The sequence below is a fragment of the Colobus angolensis genome, unplaced genomic scaffold (assembly GCF_000951035.1).
Source record: "Colobus angolensis palliatus isolate OR3802 unplaced genomic scaffold, Cang.pa_1.0 Scaffold9, whole genome shotgun sequence".
Taxonomy (NCBI): Eukaryota; Metazoa; Chordata; class Mammalia; order Primates; family Cercopithecidae; genus Colobus; species Colobus angolensis.
The window spans coordinates 6,146,178-6,166,077 of record NW_012122931.1 but is presented as its reverse complement, the minus strand read 5'-3'; the positions used below and the strand labels follow the sequence as shown (position 1 = coordinate 6,166,077).

The 19,900-nt window shown below is 52.8% G+C and overlaps 2 protein-coding genes across 11 annotated transcripts in view; one reads left to right on the top strand and one right to left on the bottom strand.

The window, feature by feature from the left end:
* The window catches only part of CCBL1 (cysteine conjugate-beta lyase, cytoplasmic), a 62,403-nt gene extending 60,780 nt beyond the window's left edge, over window positions 1-1,623 (bottom strand). For 2 of the 4 annotated variants that reach the window (XM_011931245.1, XM_011931247.1), the window contains exon 1: window positions 1,031-1,204. In XM_011931245.1, coding sequence (XP_011786635.1) covers window positions 1,031-1,198 — 168 coding nt within the window. In that variant the 5' untranslated portion in view covers window positions 1,199-1,204. Of the gene's footprint in view, window positions 1-1,030; window positions 1,205-1,542 lie in introns of those variants that run through there. The other 2 variants (XM_011931248.1, XM_011931246.1) reach the window with 2 other exon arrangements.
* Window positions 1,248-19,900, top strand: part of LRRC8A (leucine rich repeat containing 8 family, member A) — a 32,267-nt gene continuing 13,614 nt past the window's right edge. Inside the window, exons 1-3 of one of the 7 annotated variants that reach the window (XM_011931251.1) lie at window positions 1,772-2,040; window positions 3,248-3,458; window positions 5,145-5,251. The gene's annotated coding sequence lies outside the window, so the exon portion shown is untranslated. Of the gene's footprint in view, window positions 1,387-1,636; window positions 2,041-2,287; window positions 2,363-3,247; window positions 3,459-4,099; window positions 4,486-5,144; window positions 5,252-19,900 lie in introns of those variants that run through there. The other 6 variants (XM_011931249.1, XM_011931250.1, XM_011931254.1 and 3 more) reach the window with 6 other exon arrangements.

Sequence of the window (19,900 nt, the reverse complement as noted above, 5' to 3'; positions counted from 1 at the left end):
GGATTACAGGCTTGAGCCACCGCGCCCGGCGCCTGGCTAATTTTTTAATATTTTTAGTAGAGATGGGGTTTCACCTTGTTAGCCAGGATGGTCTCGATCTCCTGACCTCGTGATCAGCCCGCCTCAGCCTCCCAAAGTGCTGGGATTACAGGCGTGAGCCACCGTGCCTGGCCCTGGCTATGATATTGCTAAGTTTCCTAACCTCTCTAAGGTTCTTTTCTTTTCTATTAAAAGGGAAAAATAAGACCTCCCAACAGAAGTGAAACCAAGCATTGGCTTAACACGTGATGGATGGGAGCCGTGACTATCTTCATCATCTTATTTTTAATTATCTATCTCTGCACAGAGTAGTAAATGTCTCGCCCTGGCTCAGGTACCCAGGATTCCAGTTCTCCTGTCGGAGACAACCGCAATTAACAACTTCTTATGCATCTTATCAGACAGCTGGCGCGCACACCCGCAGATACCCCCACCCTCACGCGTCCTTCTACGCAAAGATGGACAGCACCCATCAACGCTATTTTTTCTGTTGCTTCCTTTTCTAGCCTAAAGTATCTTAGAAGTCGCCCTATATTAGTGCATATTAAACATTTTTCGTCTTAATGGCTGCACAGTATTCCATTGTATGGATTATTTTTTAATTTGGTTGCCGTTACTGTTATTAGCCAGGGAATTTTCGAGGACCCAGTGGGATTCATGGAGCTGCAGAGCTGGAGCCTGGGGACCCAGTTCCAACCCGAGATCTGCCTAGAATTCTCTGTTGTCTCGGGTGCCATCTCCACCGGCGCGGTCATGGGAGGGGGATTTGGGTGCAGAGAGGACCAGCTCCAGTGTCCGAGCGAGGATCGGCGAGCAGCACGCGCAGTTGATTCCCGCGGGCGGCTCAATCATTCTGAGCAGCCACTCCGTTATACTTAGTAGCGTCAAACTCATTAAGCACTCTAGCACAACCAAGCTCGGAACCGTTAGCAGGTCCTCCCAGCCTCGGCACCTGACCTCAGGGCAGTGACGCTCCGACAAAGCTACTCACCCCCGCCTGGGCCGCTTCACCTCTCGTTCCCAGGTACACCCGGTAGGTTGCAGCAGTACCTGTCCCTTTAAGGGGGCCGAGCCCGGGCTCCGCTACTTCCGCCCCGAAGCAACAGGGCGATAGCGCGGGGGCGAGAGCGGGTAAAGGCGCAGCTAGAGTTCCCCTCATAAAGATGGCGACGCCCTGGCCCCCCGCGTTCGCGCCTGGCGGTGACGTCACTTCCGGGGCGGAGGAGGCTGAGTGGTGCAGTGAGGGACAAACAAAAGGAGGCGCCGGAGCAGCGCTGCGGCCGGCGGCGGGACGGAGCGGCCGGGGCCTGGGGCTGCCTGCTGGGCGGCCGTGTGCGGCGAGCCCAGGTGAGTGGAGGGGATGGGGAAAGGGGCGCGAGCTGTCACCTCTCGAAACCCACTTACACACGCCCTCGGCCAGCTGCCCGGTCCCGGGCGCCCGGGGCATCTGGGGCTCTGTCCGGGAGCCGGCCCCCTGGGGACCTCCCGCGGTATTCGGCCTACCTCTGGGCTCCCCAGTGCCCGCGGTCTCCGGGGCACCACCTCTTGCCGGCTCCGCGGCGCGCGAGCCCCCTCCCAGGCACCCCTGTGCCTCCTTGTGCTCCAGAAACCAGGAGTTTCCGCCTTGGCTCCCCCATGTCCCCTTGTCATCCCCTGGGTCCCCCCAGATCCTCACCCCTCCACACACACTCTCTCCTTCCTAGAGGTTCCACCTCTGGGCTCTCTCCTTGCCATTTCTTTTCCAGAGATTCCCGTAGTTGTCTTCTCCTGAGTTCCTGGTCCCCTCCTCTTCCCTTGCACCCCTCCTTCCTCTCGTTCCCGATGGGGGCAGTGCCCTGACTTGGGGGCAGGATCCCCGGCTAGGCTCTTGGGGCCTGTCTGGGATGGGATATCTGGGAAGACCGGTCCGGAATCTAAGAACCCAGACCCTGTCCGAGTCCTGTGCATTCGGGTGGCCCCGAGGGCCAGATCAAGTGAGGTCCGGGCCTGGTCCAGCCCTAGGTGAGCTGGACACCCAGCAAACTGAGCTCCCAGGCTGAAGGGGCATAGCTGGGGTCATGGAGTTCATGATGATTCTGCTGCTTTCGCTGACTGCTTCTTCCCCTTGATCTGGACTGGAGTGAACCGAGGTTCTCAGCTGTTGTGATTGTTGCCTTTTTTGGGAAGGAGAGATGGGTCAGGGGTTGTCTGGTAGCCGCCTCCTGATGGAGAGTTGGCTGGAAGGGTGGGTGGTTCCTGTGTGAGCCACACTTCTACTGACTCCTTTTCCCCTGCCCTACCTCAGGAAACCTTTTGAGAATGAGGTGTGGAGGGAGAGCACCTGGTGAGGGGAAGGCAATTGGGGGAGCTCGAAGTTCCCAAGGGCCTCTTCTACCTCTTCTGTTGGTAGTACTCTTAACCCCTGCCAAACTGTATTCTGCCCTTTGGAGCAGACAACCTGGCAGACAGACTGTAAGAAGGGGGAGGAGATCAGCTGTTGCTGATACTTCCTGTGGAGGGGATGGGGGAGTGGGAGTTTGTTCAGAGAGACTGGGCAGTGCTGATTGCTCAGTCTCACTGATGTAGCTTCCGAGAAGGTCAAGTCTTCCTCTGGCTCATGAAGGGAGGCAAGGACAGATGACCTGTGCTGGAGGAGGCTGTTGTGGACATGCCAGGGATGAGTGACTGGTAACTGGTCTCTGCTTCCTTGTTTTCCTGGTCTCTGGGCTTTGGCATGGGGTCTCATGCCCACTGCCTTCTAGGGACCATAGGGTACAGAACAGGGGGCGCAGGGCCAGGCGTGGTGGCTCACACCTGTAATCCCAGCACTTTGGGAGGCTGAGGTGAGCAGATCACGAGGTCAGGAGTTTGAGACCAGCCTGGCCAACATAGTGAAACCCTGTCTCTACTAAAAATACAAAAAATTAGCCAGGCATGGTGCTGCGCGCCCGTAATCCCAACTACTCGGGAGGCTGAGGCAGGAGAATTGCTTGAACCCTGGAGGCAGAGGTTGCAGTGAGCCGAGATCACACCATTGTACTCCAGCTTGGGCAAGGAGAACAAAACTCAGTCTCATAAAAACAAAAAAAAAAACAGAGCAGGGGGCGCAGGAAATGTTCATTACTTCCCCCCAGAACTTGACTAGATGTGGTAGTTCTCCATCCCATAGGCACACCCACCCAGGAAACCATTTCCTTTGCAAACTCTGAGTGGCCTTTCTGAGCTGTAGGGGATCCTGGGGATCACTCCTGTGGGTCAGAACTCAGGGAAGTGGCCAGACCCTAGGTTGCTGCCTGGTTTGGCCTGGACCTTGCCTGTAGGAGTTGGAAGGAAGTCTGCCTGGTTCCTGACTTCCTCCTCTTAGAGTAGAGGTGATTCCAGGTTTTCACATGGAGAAACTGAGGTACACACTGATGGGCCAAGACCTCTTGGAGATTCAGGTGGGATGGTTGTGGGGCTCTGGAGCCCAGCACACTGTCTCTCCATGCCTTGACTCATTCATTCAGCCATTCTTTAGAAAGTGCCTGTCTGGGGCCTGGGATGGCTGGGAAAACATCCCTGTCCTCCTGAGAACTGCAGTTTGGGAGGAGAGGCAGACCGGAAGACACGTAAGTTCTGATACACTATGGCCACCATATTAATGGAAATATTACAGAAGCAGCCCAGAGGAAGAAGGAATTAGCTCTGGGTGGTTATGTAGGGGGTGGTCAGGGTATGCTTTCTGGAAGAGGAGGGACTAGAATAATCAGTGACGGAGTCCAGGGGCCCAAGTTCTGGACCTGGCTCTGCCATGGGGAGGTGATTAGACCACCCAGCCTCAGTGGGTGCCCCATCCTTGACACGGAGGGTAGAGTGAGGAAGAGGTTGGCTTGGATGGCCCCTGTGCCTGTATAGCTGTAGGTGCTTTACTGCCTAGTCACCGCCATCCCATGTGGAATTGCGGGGTTGTTGACCTACTTCCCATGATGGCAGAGACCATCTTCCATGTCTGTCCTCCCAGCACAGTGCCTGGAACTTAGTCAGTGTAGTAAATAAATACCCAGTGGTAGAAATGTTGGAAAAACAGCCATCCCTCCTAGATCAGTCCAGGTGTCTTTGTCTGCCCCCGCCCTCCTCCTTCCTGGGTAACTCCTGCTGATCCTTTGGCTCTCTCTGCTGGGCCACTCTCCTAGCTCCTGGCTCCCTGAAAGCTGTGTATTGTAGTAATCATACCTCTTTCCCCACCCTGCCACCCCCATGCACAGTTCTGCACAGTGTCTGGCGCATACAGAGTAGATGCTCACTGGAGGCTGGTTGACTGTCGGAGGTGATGGGTTGATTTGGTGTTTAAGTTGGAGTCTGGGCAGAGGCTGGTTGACCCAGCCACCCCACTGTGGCTCATCTCTTGCCACTTCCCCTCTCTGGCTCTGGATCTCGCCATGCCGAGCCCTGAAGCCTTCTCCGGATGCCATGTCTTCTCTCTTCCAGGTAAGGGTGTGCTGTTCCTCCTGCCTGGAATGTTCTTTTTCCAGCTCCTACTCTTAGGAGTCAACTCAGACAACTCCTCCTCCAGAAAGCCTTTCCTGACCCGACTAGTCTGGGTCTAGCGCTTCTCCTGGCTCCCCCGCAGCAGAGCTCTGAGCTCTCAGACCATCGCTACTGACTTGGCACCTCCTCAGTCGACCAGGTTCTGGAGGGATGTGCTCTGTCAGAACCTCTTTTGTCCACCAGGTGCGGTGGCTCATGCCTATAATCCCAATACTTTGAGAGGCCGAGGCGGGCAGATCGCTGGAGATCAGGAGTTCGAGAGCAGCCTGGCCAACATGGGGAAACCCTCTCTCTACTAAAAATACAAAAATTAGCCAGACTTGGTGGTGCGCGCCTGAAATCCCATCTACTCGGGAGGCTGAGGCAGGAGAATCACTTGAATGTGGGAGGCGGAGGTTGCAGTGAACCAAGATCGCACCACTGTACTCCAGCCCGGGTGACAGAGTGTGACTCTTGTCTCAAAAAGACCCTCTTTTGTCACCCCAGAGCCCAACCAAGGGCCTGCTACCAAGCAGGCTCTCAGGAAGTGCTGGCAGTGCGGCAGGTAACTGTGATAGTCACACATGTGCCTACTCACGGCAGCTCTCGCTTCCTTGTAGGGAGGCGGCGTCCATGGAGCAAAAGGAATGCCAGGACCCTGCCCAGGCAGACGCAGGCCAGCCTCAGCACCGACAGCCGACGCGCAGATAGCAGAGCCGTCCTTGGGGTAAGGACTGGGCCCCTCTCCTTCCTGGCCAGCTCCAGCTCCAGTCAAGTGCTCTTCCCAGCTTGGGGAGCAAAGGGTAGCATCTCTGTCCCCACAGTCCTTTGCTCTTCTTACTGTAGGTTCAGGGCAGAGTGGCAGACAGCAGAATTACTGTCTTCTTCCTTCTCCCACTGACTAATGTCTGCTTGCTGCATTCATTGACTGCTAAGTTGTTTCATTGCAAACCTCTGTTTTTTCTCCCTCACCCCAGAGCTTATCAGTCTGGGTTTTGCTAATGCAGCCTCATGACCACATTTCCCAAAAAAGCGTGAACCACGTTTCCCAAGTGTGTTCCATGAGACGCTGGTTTCTTCGGTCACAGTGTTAATTCTGGGAAACAAAGACTTCTTGTTATCCTTGCTATAGGACTTATCAGAGCCTGAATGGATTGAGCTGACCACGATAAGGGAGCTAGCGACTCATGTTTCCCCACACTTATTTGATTGTGTAGACATCTTTGGGGACTGGGATTCCTTGGCCTGTGCTTTGGAAAACAGTTCCCAGAGGCAGGAGAGTCCCTTGAGAGCATGTGGAGGATTAAATATGTTGACATAGAGCAGGCAGTTGGCAGAGTGCATGTCCTAGAAGGTGGTCCTGAGTCATAGCTGGTGTATGTATAGACGGCTGTATAATTTTCCAAACATACTCAGGTCGGTGATCTCATTTGACCATTTGAGGATGCTTAGGCAGTGGCCATTATCTCCAGTTTACAGATGTGGAAACTGAGGATCAGGGTGAGGAAGCAACTTGCCCAGACTCATCTGTAAAGAAGGCAAGGACATGCGGCTTGAATCCAGACCCTGGAATCCTGGGCCAGGGTCCTTTGTTCTCTGCCCTGAGGCCTCCCTGCCTTTATGTCTCACCTCAGTTTTTTTTGTGTGAAGGAAGGCCTGAGTCTCCCAGCCTGGATTTTAAAAGAAATAGTAACTTTTTTTTTTTAATTACCGACATAGCTGCATATTCATTATATGTTTTTATACTGTTTGGCTATTTTTTGGGGACAGAGTCTCACTCTGTTGCCCAGGCTGGAGTGCAGTGGCACCATCATGATTCAGCCTCGATCTCCAAGGCTCTGGTGATCCTCCTGCCTCAGCCTTCTAAGTAGCTGGGACTACAGGTGTGCACCACCGTGCCCAGCTAATTTTATTTATTTATGGTGGAGATAGAGCCTCTCTGCATTGCCCAGGCTGGTCTCGAATTCCTGGGTTCAAGAGATCCTCCTACCTCGGCCTCCCAAAGTGCTGGGATTACGGGTGTGAGCCACCATGCCAGACCTGTTTGGATCTTTAATGTCATCTAGGAAATGAGTCTCCGCCGATTCCCATCTTCAGAGGTGTGAATGGGAAGGGGTATATTCTTCCACATCTATTATTACCATTTGCTTATTTTTATATAAATCTGGTCATGTTTGAGTTGCTGATTCACAGCTTGCTTTTCTTTCATTTAATGATATCCCCTGGACCTCTTTCCCATGCAAGAGGTAGATAGAGCTGTGTATGGTCCTGGCAAAATGCACACCCTCGAGGCCCCCCCGGCCCCTCCCCCTCACATGCTGAGAGTTTTGAGCTGTTTGGGCATTTACAGCAGCAGAGGGAGGTGGGAAGTGCCTGGTGTGTGATTGTGTCTACTCTCCTGTTTATGGGACAAGGTCAGCCAACTCCTGGCTCTGCCCTGTAGGAGTTTCCTGTTGGTTTTGAGAAACTCTGTCCCCTGGAGAGAGGGGAGGCCTGCACTGTAGTCTTTCATGCTGGGCAGCGCTGAGCAGGAAGCAGCATGTCCTGCTTGTCAGATCATAATTCCTCCTCCTTGCCAAGGATGGTGTGGAGTGAACCGCATGGGCTGGCCTGAGGGGTTTTGGCCTCCACCCACCGCCTGGGTTCAGGGGACACACACGAATCAAGCTGAGACAAACTGAGTCTGAGCCATTGTTCTCCCGAGCCTGGCCCTTCCTGGGGACAGGAAGGAACAGGCAGACCCTGACTCAGTTTACCCTTGCTGTCTCTGGAGGAAGCATTGGTTGTGGTCCTTTTGGCATGCTCCTTTCAAGTTTTAGTTCTGAGAGTGGGCAGGCGAGGAGCAGGAGGAGGGCCCACCCTGCTACCTGGGTCCAAAGATGCTTTCTTTTGGGGTGTAGCTGACCTCAGGAAGGGTTTGGGCAAGGAGAGTGTACAGGCGTGGCAGCCTCGTTTTGTGGGGCTGCGAGAGCGTCTGGCAGGATCACGCTGGGAGTGAGGTCTGTGCTGGAGCTTCTAACATCTCACCTGTGTTTTTCAGGCTCACTGTCCTGTCGCTGTCCCTCCCCCACGTCACTTCCTCCGTTCTTCCCCAGGAGTCTCTTTTCTTTCCCATACACTACTTGGGAGAGAGCCGCGGAGCTGGCCACTCCACAGGTGGTGCTCAGCATCTCTGGCTTCTCCTCCTTCCTGCAGTAGCACCTTCACAGTCCGTGGTCATCCTCAGCACCGTGTCTCAGTGCTAAGCCACATGCTGGGATGCTGCATGCATTTGTCCATCTTACCTTCACCACAGCCTTGTGTGTGAGGTTGCTTTACCATTTTACAGATCAAGGCCCAGAGGGATGAGGTTTCTGGCCCAAAGTTATACAATGTACATGTGGCAAAGCCAGTACTTGAACCCAGGTTGGTATGGCTTGGCAGCCAGGGCTCTTTCTACTTCACTCTCCATTGCTCCTTTTCTCAGCTTCCCAGGCTTTTGGGGGCCTTCAGAGTCACCTTGTTTAAAATGCTGTTCCCCTGAGCCCACCACCACAGACCTGCAGAGTCTGCCCTGGAAGGTTGGCCCCAGGAATCTGCACTTTGAAGATGCCTCCCCAGCAGTTGTGAGGCTGGTGGGCTACAAACAACCCTGAGAAACACTGACCAGAGGCCACTCTTTCAGCCTTAGTCCCCATCGTTTACCGCAGAACTCATGCCCTTGGTGTGGATGCAGGGCTGAGCTCCCCACAGGACTGGGACTGGACAGTTGGTACTTTTTTTTACTTTTTTAATTAATTAATTAATTTTTTTTTTTTGAGACGGAGTCTCTCTCTGTCACCCAGGCTGGAGTGCAGTGGCGCAGTCTTGTTCACTGCAACCTCCACCTCCCTGGTTCACGCCATTCTCCTGCCTCAGCCTCCTGAGTAGCTGGGACTACGGGCGCCCGCCACCACGCCCGGCTAATTTTTGTATTTTTAGTAGGGATGGGGTTTCATCATATTGGCCATGGCTGGTCTCGATCTCCTGACCTTGTGATCCACCCGCCTTGGCCTCCCAAAGTTCCGAGACTACAGTCGTGAGCCACTGCACCTGGCCTATTTTTTTAAATTCATTTTTATTTTTTTGAGATGGAATCCCATTCTGTTGCCCAGCCTGGAGTGCAATGGTGCCATCTTGGCTCACTGCAGCCTCTGCCTCCTGGGTTCAAGTGATTTTCCTGTCTCAGCCTCCCAAGTAGCTGGGATTACAGGTGTGCACCACCATGCCCGGCTAATTTTTGTATCTTTAGTAGAGATGGGGTTTCACCATGTTGGTCAGGCTGGTCTTGAACTCTTGACCTCAGGTGATCCACCCTCCTCGGCCTCCCAAAGTGCTGGGATTACGGGCATGAGCCACTGCACCCGGCCAGACAGTTGTTTTTTAGTGGCTTCATTTTGTGTGTGTGTGTGTGTGTGTGTGTGTGTTGGGAAGGCGAGGGGCTTAACCTTCCCTGCTCAAGGGCGTGTGGGGCTGAGGTTTCTAGAAGGGCTTTTACTCCCGGCCACAAACGTTCCCTGCCGTCTTCCAGATGCATTTCTGTTGCGTCTTGCGTCTCGCAGCAAGTTCGTCTACATCTAAACGTCTCTTGAGGGCTTAAAACCTCAAAATTAAATTGCTTGCTGCAATCTAAGCCTCACGCCTAGAGCGATGTTCCACTGGAGTAAAAGTGGCTGTAAAATTCCACAGCTTTCACATGCCACCTGGACGCCCTCAGAGTGCATCTGCCAAACCTGCGCCCTCTGACGGGCAGCATGACAAACGCACTGACCAGCAGCGGGGGTGGTGGGCGGGAATCCTGGCCCTGCAGGACACCTCGCATCTCCCAGCTGACTCCATGGGTCAGGATCACTGGAGGTAACCCCCTTCTAGCCCAGAGAGTCAGCTACCAGGCAACTCACCCTCTTTCAGATCCTCCCGTCCTCCGCCTGACCTGCCTAGGGCTTGGCCAGTGCCCAGTCCCCTGGGATCTCAACAGAAGATGCGTCTGTTGCCTCTCTAGGGTACTGGTGGCCACATTTCATAACCTGTCTGAGAAGGCAGTGCTGGTGTTCATAACAGGTTAAGTCCTGTAAACCATGTGTGGCCAAGACTCCATGTGCAAATATGAGTGTTGGCTGGACGTGGTGGTTCCTACCTGTAATCCCAGCACTTTGGGAGGCTGAGGTGGGAGGATTGCTTGAGCCCAGGAGTTCCAGAGCAGCCTGGGCAACATAATGACCCGTCTCTACAAAAATAAAAAATATTAGTCCAGGTGCAGTGGCTCACGCCTGTAATCCCAGCAGGCGTGGGATTTTTGGGAGGCCTTTGGGAGGCCGAGGCGGGTGGATCACCTGAGGTCAGGAGTTCAAAACCAGCCTGGCCAACATGGAGAAACCCCATCTCTACTAAAAAATACAAAAATCAGCTGAGTATGGTGGCATGCACCTGTAATCCCAGCTACTTGGGAGGTTGAGGCAGGAGAAACGCTTGAACCTGGGAGGTGAAGATTGCAGTGAGCCAAGATTGTGCCACTGCATTCTAGTCTGGGTGACAGAGTGAGACCCTGTCTAAAAAAAAAAAAAAAATTAGCCAGGTGTGGTGGCATGTGCATGTAGTTTCAGCTGCGTAGAGGCTGAGACTGGAGGACTGCTTGAGCCCAGGAGTTCAAGACCAGCCTGGGCAGCGTAACAACCTATCTCTACAAAATATTTTTTAAAATAGCCAGATGTGGTGGCACATGCCTGTAGTTTCAGCTACTCAGAGACTGAGGCTGAAGGATTGCTTGAGCCAAGGAGTTCAAGGTTGCAGTGAGCCGTGATCGCACCATTGCACTCCAGCCTGGGTGACAGAGCAAGATCCTGTCTCAAAAAATATTAAAGTGGCTTGCCTTCCAGGCCCCTCTGACCCCAGGGCCCAGACCCAACACTGCCTTCTGGCCCTAAACCCAGAGCTAGGCTCCCTTCCAGAGCTTCCTTATAGCGGTACCTGTGAGACCAGAGGCATCTGAGTGTGGCCTAATGGGGTTCCCTGTAGAGCCCTGGTTTCCATGTACCCCTAGGGAAAAGAGGGTCTTGTCTCAAGAATTATCTTCAAGGGCCTGGGTCCCAGGCAGGTCCAGGAGGCCCACTTGCCCTTGAGGCAGGTTGGCACAATGGGAAGTCAGGCTTAGGGTGCGTCTTCCCAGCTCTTCCTAGCCCTAGTGGCCTTGGGCAGGTTACCAAACTTCTCTGGGCCTCAGACATCACACCCATAAAAGGACTGATAAACTCTTCCATAATAATAACACCAGCGAAGCTTCCAGAGCCTTACTGTGTGGCAAGCACTAGTCTAAAAGCTTTATATGGACTGTCCCCTTCTGTTCTCATCACAACCCTTCGAGCAATAGACTTGTCAGCCCATTTTACAGATGAGGAAACTAGAGCCTAGCAAGGTGAAGGGACTTTCTCACGGTCTCGTGGTGAGGTGGGTGCCACCTTGCTGCTTTGCATGAAGGTTGGGAGATAGGGCAAGGACCCTTAGCTGACAGTAACTGGGCGCTCCTGCCCCAGCCTACCAGGGCGAGGGCAGGTCCTGAGGCTGCACCTCCAGCCCCACCTGCTTCCTCTCTGTGCTTGGCTCTGGAGCTGCTGGGAGAAGCCCAGGTGGGTGTCCCTCGCCTGTTGTCTTTCACCCTAGAAGGCGGGCCATGCCCTTACAAGTTGGCGTGAAGATGAACCTGGTTGGGGGCCCAGTGCAGGTGAGAGCAGTTTGGAACTGACCCGTGCTCCCCTCCCCATCCAGCCCTGGCATCTCCCCTTTTCCTCTCCCCGGGAAGTGAGGGTGTGCCCTTCTACACAGGGTGAGTCCCAAGCCAGGCAGCACCCCCAGCCAGCAGCCTCTGACTCACCCCAGCTGGGTGTGGGGGCCTCCAGGGCAGTGTCCGCCCTGGGGAGGTTGGAGGCTGAGACCTCTCCTCCCCCTCTGGCTCTGGGATGGGGGAAGCACATGACTCATGGCCCGTGGTGGGAGCAGATCCACAGGCTTGGAACCCTCCCGGGACAGGGCCTGTTGAGAGCGGCCCCTGCCTGCTCCCCAGGAGAGCACTGGAGGGCCAGCCTTCCCATCTCCGGTACAGGAGGGGTGCCAGCCTCCCGCCTTCCCTCCTGCCTGGGAAGTTTTCCCGGCTCAGCCTTGTTTGTGCTTTCACAAAAGGCTCTCTGTGCCCTGTTTACCCGCAGCCCGCCTGCCTGCCGCCCAGGTGTGGGAGCCACGCCAAATCCCCGTGGGCCCACATGGGGTCTGGTGCATGCTGGGGGGTGTCTCTCTCTGGGACAGAGTGGGCGGCTTGTCATTTCTTGACTCCTTTCCCTGTCTTCGAGAAGTATCCAGGGGATGTGGAGTGGGGCTGAAGCTAAGGACTGGCTCTGAAAGCAGATGGCCAACTCTGCCACACGGAGGTCCTGAGCCTGGGAGGGTCTCCAAGTGTTCGAGGTTCTGCGAGTCCCAGCGAGTCTTAGGGGGTCCTGGGGGTCTCCGAGTGGTCTGGCCCCTGCTCAGAGACATGGTGCTTGAGGCTCGACCCTCACCCAGGTCAGTCCCCACTGAATTCTGGGAGGGTCATCTGCGATGGCAGGTGGGACCGTGGAACGACAGCCTGCGTGTGTCCGGTGTTGTGTTGACACATGATGCCTTATTTTTATTTCTCACGATAACCCATTTTACAGCTATAACCCATTTTAGGCTGTAATATTTTAGGATGTAATATTTCCATCTTGCCGTTGAGGACACAGAGGCTCTGAGGGCCCAGTGAGGCCGTGGTGGGGTTGGATTTTTGAGTTGCCCAGCTCTGGGGTCTGAGCTCCTCCCTGCTCTGCTCCCAGGAGGTGAGGACTACAAGCTGTTGAGAGTGAGTGTTATGAGGTAGGGCAGGCAGGATGAGGCTGACCTGTTTCTAATATACGGATGGCAGCTACTTATAAATTCTTTTATCATCCTGAGAAACCACACAGTGAGGAGGGTCTTTTGATTTATTTTCAAGTAGTTTTTCTACTCATAAACGTACCAGATTTAAATAATGGAAGAATGTGTAATGTAGATAGCCTTCTACAGTCTTACCACGAGTAGACTCAGCTATATACAGTTCTATGCATAGCTTTCTAAATTTTTTTCTGTACACAGTAATAAGTTTGTTATTGATATCATTTTATTTTTTGAGACAAAGTCTCACTCTGTCACCCAGGCAGGAGTACAGCAGTGCAGTCTCAGGCCACTGCAACCTGCGCTTCCCAGGTTCAATCGATTCTCCTACTTCAGCCAGCTGAGTAGCTGGGACTACAGGTATGTGCTACCATGCCCAGCTAATTTTTTTATATGTTTAGTAGAGATGGGGTTTCGCCATGTTGGCCAGGCTAGTCTCAAACTCCTGAAGTAATTCATCCGCCTTGGCCTCCCAAAGTGCTTGGATTACAGGCATGAGCCACCGTGCCCAGCCATCATTCTTGTTTTAAAAAATTGCCGGTTGCGGTGGCTCACGCCTGTAATCCCAGCACTTTGGGAGGCCGAGACGGGCGGATCACGAGGTCAGAAGATCGAGACCATCCTGGCTAACACGGTGAAACCCCGTCTTTACTAAAAAAAATACAAAAAACTAGCCGGGTGAGGTGGTGGGCGCGTGTAGTCCCAGCTACTCCGGAGGCTGAGGCAGGAGAATGGCGTAAACCTGGGAGGTGGAGCTTGCAGTGAGCTGAGATCCGGCCACTGCACTCCGGCAACAGAGCGAGACTCTGTCTCAAAAAAAAAAAAAAAGATCATATTTCCTAATTTTTTTTTTATTGTGGTGAAATACACATGACATAAAATTTATCATGTTAAATATCTGTAAGTGTACACTTCAGTGGTATTAAGTACATTCATATTGTGCATCCATCACTGCCACCCATCTCCAGAGCTGTTTTCATCTTGCAAAACTGAAACTCTCTGCATCTATTAAATGCTCACTCCCCATTTCCTACTCCCCCAGGCCCTGGTATCCCTTCTGCTTTCTGCGTATTCACTTAGGTGAATAAGTGAAATCAGAGTATTTGCCTTTTATGACTGGCTTCTTTCACAGATTTTATGTACTGCTCAGCAACATTCTTTTATGCTTAATATCTCTTAGACGTCTTTTGGGTCACTGCATACACATCTACAAGGAAGGTGGCGTTATTCCTGGTTTAAAATTGTAGAAGCTCGGGAGGCTGAGGTAGGAGAATCGCTTGAACCTGGGAAGTGGAGGTTGCAGTGAGCCAAGACCTTGCCACTGCACTCCAGCCTGGACCACAGAGTGGAGCGAGACTCTGTCTCCAAAAATATAAAAACAAAATAAAATAAATTGTAAAAGCAATTTAGGCTTAGGCTAAACAATTTGCCTGGGGTCACAGAATTATTTCTTGCTGGAGCTGGATTTGGACCCACATGTTCCAAACTTCAAGTCTCTTGCTCTCTCTGCTCCCTGAGATCCACCTGTGCCTGAGGGAAGGCTGGGGCTCTCTAGGTTACTCATTTAACTCCCAGGCACAGGGATGCCCTGGCGCTAGCCAGGAACCTGGTCCCATTTGTCCAAGGCACCTGCTTGAGCTGCCTTGTGGGAAGAGTCTGTTCTGTACAATGCCCACTTCTACATCTCCCTGGGAGCAAGGCAGGACCAGGTATGGAGTGCTTATGAGATCTGCAGAGTCCTGAGGGGCCGAGGAGCAGCAGCTGGAAGGAGGAGTCGCCTCCGCTGCTCTGGTAACCTGGTAAGATGCCGTAGCTGCTGCTCCCTGCTGAGCCTTCGCCTGTGTGAGATTGGGGAGAGCACTGGCTATGCAGGCTAGGAATGCATGATTGTTTCGGTGAGTTTTGTGTGATGAAATGGTTTAAGAAAAGTATAAAACCTAGAACAGATACATCCGTATCAAGAACTCAGCTTTGTCAGACTTCAGTGTTTTGCAGTAATTGTTTCAGATACACACACACACACGCATGCACACACCGCTCACCCACACTCGAATGTGCACGTGCACTTAAGTAAGATATTCCAAGCACAGTTGAAGCCCCTTCCCCATTTTCTTCCCTCCTAGATACAATCATTATCTTGGTTTGGAGACTTTCCATGCATGCTTTTGTATCTTCAGTATCCTTGGGTATACACCTTGTAGAAAACCTTATATAATGTATGCATCATCTACAACTTGTCTTTTGGATTAACATTGCTTTTGAAGTTCATCCATATTTATACATGTTGCTACAGTTCATTAACTTTAATTGATTTAAAGCATTTCCATTGTATGATTAGAACAACGTATTCTTTCTCCTGTTGATGAATATGTAGGTCATTTCTGATTTTTTGCTATTGTGAACGATTCTTCAGTGAGCATTCTTGTGTGTGGTTTCTCACTTACGTGTGCAGCAGCTCTCTAAGATGCATAAATAATGAGGAGAGGAGTTGCTGGGTTGTAGAGTATGCGCATCCTACCTTCTCTAAGAGTTCGTAATGTTTGCCAGTTGGGGGAGTAAAATGATATGTGATTGTATTAATTTACTTTCCTTGATTATTAGCAAGGCTAAGAATTATTTCATACATTGTTCCATTTGCATTTTTCCCCTGTGAATTGCCTATGCATATATTTTGCCATTTCCCTTCATTGGATTGTCTTTGTCTTTTTTTTTTTTTTTTGAGACGGAGTCTTGCTGTATCGCCCAGGCTGGAGTGCAGTGGCGCAATCTCGGCTCACTGCAAGCTCCGCCTCCCGGGTTCAAGCCATTCTCCCGCCTCAGCCTCCGAGTAGCTGGGACTACAGGCGCCCGCCACCACGCCCGGCTAATTTTTGTATTTTTAGTAGGGATGGGGTTTCATCATATTGGCCATGGCTGGTCTCGATCTCCTGACCTTGTGATCCACCCGCCTTGGCCTCCCAAAGTTCCGAGACTACAGTCGTGAGCCACTGCACCTGGCCTATTTTTTTAAATTCATTTTTATTTTTTTGAGATGGAATCCCATTCTGTTGCCCAGCCTGGAGTGCAATGGTGCCATCTTGGCTCACTGCAGCCTCTGCCTCCTGGGTTCAAGTGATTTTCCTGTCTCAGCCTCCCAAGTAGCTGGGATTACAGGTGTGCACCACCATGCCCGGCTAATTTTTGTATCTTTAGTAGAGATGGGGTTTCACCATGTTGGTCAGGCTGGTCTTGAACTCTTGACCTCAGGTGATCCACCCTCCTCGGCCTCCCAAAGTGCTGGGATTACGGGCATGAGCCACTGCACCCGGCCAGACAGTTGTTTTTTAGTGGCTTCATTTTGTGTGTGTGTGTGTGTGTGTGTGTGTGTTGGGAAGGCGAGGGGCTTAACCTTCCCTGCTCAAGGGCGTGTGGGGCTGAGGTTTCTAGAAGGGCTTTTACTCCCGGCCACAAACGTTCCCTGCCGTCTTCCAGATGCATTTCTGTTGCGTCTTGCGTCTCGCAGCAAGTTCGTCTACATCTAAACGTCTCTTGAGGGCTTAAAACCTCAAAATTAAATTGCTTGCTGCAATCTAAGCCTCACGCCTAGAGCGATGTTCCACTGGAGTAAAAGTGGCTGTAAAATTCCACAGCTTTCACATGCCACCTGGACGCCCTCAGAGTGCATCTGCCAAACCTGCGCCCTCTGACGGGCAGCATGACAAACGCACTGACCAGCAGCGGGGGTGGTGGGCGGGAATCCTGGCCCTGCAGGACACCTCGCATCTCCCAGCTGACTCCATGGGTCAGGATCACTGGAGGTAACCCCCTTCTAGCCCAGAGAGTCAGCTACCAGGCAACTCACCCTCTTTCAGATCCTCCCGTCCTCCGCCTGACCTGCCTAGGGCTTGGCCAGTGCCCAGTCCCCTGGGATCTCAACAGAAGATGCGTCTGTTGCCTCTCTAGGGTACTGGTGGCCACATTTCATAACCTGTCTGAGAAGGCAGTGCTGGTGTTCATAACAGGTTAAGTCCTGTAAACCATGTGTGGCCAAGACTCCATGTGCAAATATGAGTGTTGGCTGGACGTGGTGGTTCCTACCTGTAATCCCAGCACTTTGGGAGGCTGAGGTGGGAGGATTGCTTGAGCCCAGGAGTTCCAGAGCAGCCTGGGCAACATAATGACCCGTCTCTACAAAAATAAAAAATATTAGTCCAGGTGCAGTGGCTCACGCCTGTAATCCCAGCAGGCGTGGGATTTTTGGGAGGCCTTTGGGAGGCCGAGGCGGGTGGATCACCTGAGGTCAGGAGTTCAAAACCAGCCTGGCCAACATGGAGAAACCCCATCTCTACTAAAAAATACAAAAATCAGCTGAGTATGGTGGCATGCACCTGTAATCCCAGCTACTTGGGAGGTTGAGGCAGGAGAAACGCTTGAACCTGGGAGGTGAAGATTGCAGTGAGCCAAGATTGTGCCACTGCATTCTAGTCTGGGTGACAGAGTGAGACCCTGTCTAAAAAAAAAAAAAAAATTAGCCAGGTGTGGTGGCATGTGCATGTAGTTTCAGCTGCGTAGAGGCTGAGACTGGAGGACTGCTTGAGCCCAGGAGTTCAAGACCAGCCTGGGCAGCGTAACAACCTATCTCTACAAAATATTTTTTAAAATAGCCAGATGTGGTGGCACATGCCTGTAGTTTCAGCTACTCAGAGACTGAGGCTGAAGGATTGCTTGAGCCAAGGAGTTCAAGGTTGCAGTGAGCCGTGATCGCACCATTGCACTCCAGCCTGGGTGACAGAGCAAGATCCTGTCTCAAAAAATATTAAAGTGGCTTGCCTTCCAGGCCCCTCTGACCCCAGGGCCCAGACCCAACACTGCCTTCTGGCCCTAAACCCAGAGCTAGGCTCCCTTCCAGAGCTTCCTTATAGCGGTACCTGTGAGACCAGAGGCATCTGAGTGTGGCCTAATGGGGTTCCCTGTAGAGCCCTGGTTTCCATGTACCCCTAGGGAAAAGAGGGTCTTGTCTCAAGAATTATCTTCAAGGGCCTGGGTCCCAGGCAGGTCCAGGAGGCCCACTTGCCCTTGAGGCAGGTTGGCACAATGGGAAGTCAGGCTTAGGGTGCGTCTTCCCAGCTCTTCCTAGCCCTAGTGGCCTTGGGCAGGTTACCAAACTTCTCTGGGCCTCAGACATCACACCCATAAAAGGACTGATAAACTCTTCCATAATAATAACACCAGCGAAGCTTCCAGAGCCTTACTGTGTGGCAAGCACTAGTCTAAAAGCTTTATATGGACTGTCCCCTTCTGTTCTCATCACAACCCTTCGAGCAATAGACTTGTCAGCCCATTTTACAGATGAGGAAACTAGAGCCTAGCAAGGTGAAGGGACTTTCTCACGGTCTCGTGGTGAGGTGGGTGCCACCTTGCTGCTTTGCATGAAGGTTGGGAGATAGGGCAAGGACCCTTAGCTGACAGTAACTGGGCGCTCCTGCCCCAGCCTACCAGGGCGAGGGCAGGTCCTGAGGCTGCACCTCCAGCCCCACCTGCTTCCTCTCTGTGCTTGGCTCTGGAGCTGCTGGGAGAAGCCCAGGTGGGTGTCCCTCGCCTGTTGTCTTTCACCCTAGAAGGCGGGCCATGCCCTTACAAGTTGGCGTGAAGATGAACCTGGTTGGGGGCCCAGTGCAGGTGAGAGCAGTTTGGAACTGACCCGTGCTCCCCTCCCCATCCAGCCCTGGCATCTCCCCTTTTCCTCTCCCCGGGAAGTGAGGGTGTGCCCTTCTACACAGGGTGAGTCCCAAGCCAGGCAGCACCCCCAGCCAGCAGCCTCTGACTCACCCCAGCTGGGTGTGGGGGCCTCCAGGGCAGTGTCCGCCCTGGGGAGGTTGGAGGCTGAGACCTCTCCTCCCCCTCTGGCTCTGGGATGGGGGAAGCACATGACTCATGGCCCGTGGTGGGAGCAGATCCACAGGCTTGGAACCCTCCCGGGACAGGGCCTGTTGAGAGCGGCCCCTGCCTGCTCCCCAGGAGAGCACTGGAGGGCCAGCCTTCCCATCTCCGGTACAGGAGGGGTGCCAGCCTCCCGCCTTCCCTCCTGCCTGGGAAGTTTTCCCGGCTCAGCCTTGTTTGTGCTTTCACAAAAGGCTCTCTGTGCCCTGTTTACCCGCAGCCCGCCTGCCTGCCGCCCAGGTGTGGGAGCCACGCCAAATCCCCGTGGGCCCACATGGGGTCTGGTGCATGCTGGGGGGTGTCTCTCTCTGGGACAGAGTGGGCGGCTTGTCATTTCTTGACTCCTTTCCCTGTCTTCGAGAAGTATCCAGGGGATGTGGAGTGGGGCTGAAGCTAAGGACTGGCTCTGAAAGCAGATGGCCAACTCTGCCACACGGAGGTCCTGAGCCTGGGAGGGTCTCCAAGTGTTCGAGGTTCTGCGAGTCCCAGCGAGTCTTAGGGGGTCCTGGGGGTCTCCGAGTGGTCTGGCCCCTGCTCAGAGACATGGTGCTTGAGGCTCGACCCTCACCCAGGTCAGTCCCCACTGAATTCTGGGAGGGTCATCTGCGATGGCAGGTGGGACCGTGGAACGACAGCCTGCGTGTGTCCGGTGTTGTGTTGACACATGATGCCTTATTTTTATTTCTCACGATAACCCATTTTACAGCTATAACCCATTTTAGGCTGTAATATTTTAGGATGTAATATTTCCATCTTGCCGTTGAGGACACAGAGGCTCTGAGGGCCCAGTGAGGCCGTGGTGGGGTTGGATTTTTGAGTTGCCCAGCTCTGGGGTCTGAGCTCCTCCCTGCTCTGCTCCCAGGAGGTGAGGACTACAAGCTGTTGAGAGTGAGTGTTATGAGGTAGGGCAGGCAGGATGAGGCTGACCTGTTTCTAATATACGGATGGCAGCTACTTATAAATTCTTTTATCATCCTGAGAAACCACACAGTGAGGAGGGTCTTTTGATTTATTTTCAAGTAGTTTTTCTACTCATAAACGTACCAGATTTAAATAATGGAAGAATGTGTAATGTAGATAGCCTTCTACAGTCTTACCACGAGTAGACTCAGCTATATACAGTTCTATGCATAGCTTTCTAAATTTTTTTCTGTACACAGTAATAAGTTTGTTATTGATATCATTTTATTTTTTGAGACAAAGTCTCACTCTGTCACCCAGGCAGGAGTACAGCAGTGCAGTCTCAGGCCACTGCAACCTGCGCTTCCCAGGTTCAATCGATTCTCCTACTTCAGCCAGCTGAGTAGCTGGGACTACAGGTATGTGCTACCATGCCCAGCTAATTTTTTTATATGTTTAGTAGAGATGGGGTTTCGCCATGTTGGCCAGGCTGGTCTCAAACTCCTGAAGTAATTCATCCGCCTTGGCCTCCCAAAGTGCTTGGATTACAGGCATGAGCCACCGTGCCCAGCCATCATTCTTGTTTTAAAAAATTGCCGGT